The sequence below is a fragment of the Rhagoletis zephyria genome, unplaced genomic scaffold (genome assembly GCF_001687245.7).
Source record: "Rhagoletis zephyria isolate East Lansing unplaced genomic scaffold, Rhagoletis_zephyria_1.1 Rzeph_scaffold_00798, whole genome shotgun sequence".
In the NCBI taxonomy this organism is placed as follows: domain Eukaryota; kingdom Metazoa; phylum Arthropoda; class Insecta; order Diptera; family Tephritidae; genus Rhagoletis; species Rhagoletis zephyria.
In genome coordinates this window covers 176,369-180,086 of record NW_016157882.1, presented here as the reverse complement: position 1 = coordinate 180,086, position 3,718 = coordinate 176,369, and the positions used below count along the sequence as shown (strand labels likewise).

Here is a 3,718-nt window from a genome sequence, read left to right as displayed (position 1 = left end):
TATTCTAAGCGTCAGGTAACTCTGCATCCAGTTTTGGAAGTCGTAGTCTTTTGTCGGTCACATTAACTTCAATCTTTTCAACATCTCCAGCCGCTTGCGTTCTGCAAAAAAAAATTAATTAATTACTTATTTAACTAAAATGTTTCTAATTTTTTACTCACATCGCCTTTAAAACATGCAATTTGGGTATATTTTTTGTATAAGCTTTTACGCCTGCAGCCTCCTGCTCTGCAAGTTCCTTTGGATGCAAATGCTTTTTGTGATAACGACAACTTGAACCAGTTGAAAAAGTTTTATCACAGAAGTCACAGGAATAAGGTTTCAGACCAGTATGCGTAATAAGATGGTTTTTTAGATTTTTTGTTCGCTTAAATCTGCGCCCGCAATAATTACATTTGTATGGCATTTCATCAGAGTGCACTTTCATGTGATTCAACAGTGCCTTTGATGTACTCAGCTCAATTCCACATTCGCCACAGATATGTTTATCGCCATGGATTTCCAAGTGTCTCTATATGAAAAAAATTAACCCGTTTCTTCAATCCCCAATATATGTATTATAAATTAACTTACCTTCAAAGTCTGTTTTCTTTTGAAATGTTTGCCACATTCTTTGCATTCATATGCACCTTGGCCCGTATGTGTGGCCATATGTTCGATAATCTTATGTTTAGTGCGCATACTTTCACCGCATTCTTCACAAATGAATGAACCTACGCCTTCGTGCTCAGCTTTTATGTGATTCTCCGCGACTTTGGCTCCTTTAAATGTTCTATCACAATGTGGACATGGATAAATTTTTGGTGCATGCATTCTTTTTATATGGCGTTCCAGCTCTTTCTTAAACTTCAACGATTCACTACAGTGCGGGCATCTCCATACCGCTGGCGCTTCCGTGCCGTGCTTGCGCCTCATGTGGCGTGCAAAGTTTCTGCTTTGTATAAAACGTTGTTGGCAAATGTTACAAGAATATGTGCCTTCTTTGGACTCTTCGCCGTCAAGCGAATTTGAATTTTTACTATTTTTACGCACTTTCTTTGATATAACTTGTTCTTCAAAATCTTCGGTGTCAGATGAAAAGCTACCGCTACTGCTGCTGCTGTCACTGCCTTCGTTCATCTGGGCGCATTCCCCCACACTCTGGTTACCTCTATTGACTGTATCNAAATTAATTAATTACTTATTTAACTAAAATGCTTCTAATTTTTTACTCACATCGCCTTTAAAACATGCAATTTGGGTATATTTTTTGTATAAGCTTTTACGCCTGCAGCCTCCTGCTCTGCAAGTTCCTTTGGATGCAAATGCTTTTTGTGATAACGACAACTTGAACCAGTTGAAAAAGTTTTATCACAGAAGTCACAGGAATAAGGTTTCAGACCAGTATGCGTAATAAGATGGTTTTTTAGATTTTTTGTTCGCTTAAATCTGCGCCCGCAATAATTACATTTGTATGGCATTTCATCAGAGTGCACTTTCATGTGATTCAACAGTGCCTTTGATGTACTCAGCTCAATTCCACATTCGCCACAGATATGTTTATCGCCATGGATTTCCAAGTGTCTCTATATGAAAAAAATTAACCGGTTTCTTCAATCCCCAATATATGTATTATAAATTAACTTACCTTCAAAGTCTGTTTTCTTTTGAAATGTTTGCCACATTCTTTGCATTCATATGCACCTTGGCCCGTATGTGTGGCCATATGTTCGATAATCTTATGTTTAGTGCGCATACTTTCACCGCATTCTTCACAAATGAATGAACCTACGCCTTCGTGCTCAGCTTTTATGTGATTCTCCGCGACTTTGGCTCCTTTAAATGTTCTATCACAATGTGGACATGGATAAATTTTTGGTGCATGCATTCTCTTTATATGGCGTTCCAGCTCTTTCTTAAACTTCAACGATTCACTACAGTGCGGACATCTCCATACTGCTGGCGCTTCCGTGCCGTGCTTGCGCCTCATGTGGCGTGCAAAGTTTCTGCTTTGTATAAAACGTTGTTGGCAAATGTTACAAGAATATGTGCCTTCTTTGGACTCTTCGCCGTCAAGCGAATTTGAATTTTTACTATTTTTACGCACTTTCTTTGATATAACTTGTTCTTCAAAATCTTCGGTGTCAGATGAAAAGCTACCGCTACTGCTGCTGCTGTCACTGCCTTCGTTCATCTGGGCGCATTCCCCCACACTCTGGTTACCTCTATTGACTGTATCAGAAAGTTCTACCTTGATTTCAGTGGCTTGCACTAAATCTTTTGCTTCCTCTTCTTCCATATCTTCATCTCCACCGTCAGTGATTGATGCATCAGCAATAAAAACTTGTTCAATGTCCGGGGTAGTTGTTGACGTTTCCATATCATGAATTAAGAGGGGTTTAAACGGTTCCCATTCAAATAGCCCGTATTTGTGATATAGCTCTTTAAAAGCAATTTCGCCGGTATCACTTGTGTTTATCAAATCATGGTACATTTTTTGCACTTTTCTCACATGCTCAGCATATTTCTCCAGCGATGAAAGCGTAGCGTAGCATTCCGTACATAGCAGGAGAGGTTGTTCATCCTTGGGCTTTACCTATACGAGTAAAGGATAACGATAAAAAAATATTTGCACTCATTCATTTAGTAAAAGAAAAAAACACGTACATTGATATGAAAGTATTCTTCTACAGCTAGAGGAATATTGATATTCGAATCCAGAGCCAATGGCGTTTCTTCAGTGAATATTTCGAGGTAATTGCCATCATGTTTCGCGCAAAGGCGACACCAACGCTGCCATTCCTTTATTGTTGCGTCCATTGTGCACATTTCAGCCTTTCGCAGCCTCGGAGTACGAATTTGTAGGAAAATATGTGGTATAATTTGATTTTTATTAAAAGTTGTTAACTTTTTATTTATATATCCGTCAATTCTTTGTTTACTTCTTCAATTTCCTCGGCTGTCATTGCAGTTTAATTCCTAAAACATCACGATTTTATACTACGTTTACACGCTACCTTCTAACAAGGGATTATTTCCAAGTCAAATGTAGAACGTTTCGTTAATTTATGGGCTGTTTTTGCTTACGCGTAAAAGCACATTTAGCGCATTTNCGTTTAGTTCCTAAAACATCACGATTTTATACTACGTTTACACGCTACTTTCTAACAAGGGATTATTTCCAAATCAAATGTAGAACGTTTCGTCAATTTATGGGCTGTTTTTGCTTACGCGTAAAACCACATTTAGCTCTAAATGCTACTGTAAATGTATATTTATCCATACAAAATTCGTCACCTAAATGCAATTAAATGCAACTCCATTTTTGCATTAAGTCTGTGTGCGAGTTGACCTAAATTTTAGTACCTAAACTAATATTCCACTGGAAATTTCCAGCACTGCTACAATTAAGGAAAACAGATGCTCAAACCGTGCGAGTTCGTTTGACAACCTAAATTGTTTGTTTTGGAATTTGAATTTGTTTGTTAATAAATATATGCTTTTGACAAACAGCCGTGTTCCAGTCGCTTATTTAGATCCGTAACAATTGCGATCAATTATCACGCGGAAGATAATGTGCAAAAAACCCTACTGCAAAGGAAAAAATAAATTTTAAACCAAAAAATTCAATACAAAAACTTGAATTGTTTTAACCATAACCGAACATTTGTTTGTGTATATATTCATTTGTCGGTGCTGTCAATTAAAATTTCCTCACTTAATTAGGAAACAAAACAAA

At 37.4% G+C, this 3,718-nt stretch overlaps 1 protein-coding gene across 1 annotated transcript; it reads right to left on the bottom strand.

Moving 5' to 3' along the window:
• On the bottom strand, window positions 1-2,799 carry LOC108361582 (zinc finger protein 660-like). The gene is made up of 4 exons (XM_017614224.1): window positions 2,647-2,799; window positions 1,628-2,575; window positions 1,216-1,565; window positions 1-101 (listed from the first exon to the last, which is right to left on the bottom strand). Exons 1-4 carry the CDS (start codon window positions 2,797-2,799, stop codon window positions 5-7), a joined length of 1,548 nt encoding a protein of 515 aa, XP_017469713.1. The 3' UTR covers window positions 1-4.
• Window positions 2,800-3,718: the final 919 nt, after the last annotated feature.

What these genes read in the sequence shown, in the direction of transcription:
- LOC108361582 (XM_017614224.1), bottom strand. Translation starts at nt 2,799, where the DNA reads ATGGACGCAACAATAAAGGAATGGCAGCGTTGGTGTCGCCTTTGCGCG. An exon ending in AAGAATACTTTCATATCAAT is followed by an intron (nt 2,576 to 2,646) that starts GTACGTGTTTTT and finishes TTACTCGTATAG; the next exon opens with GTAAAGCCCAAGGATGAACA. An exon ending in TTGCATGTTTTAAAGGCGAT is followed by an intron (nt 102 to 1,215) that starts GTGAGTAAAAAA and finishes TTTTTTTTGCAG; the next exon opens with AACGCAAGCGGCTGGAGATG.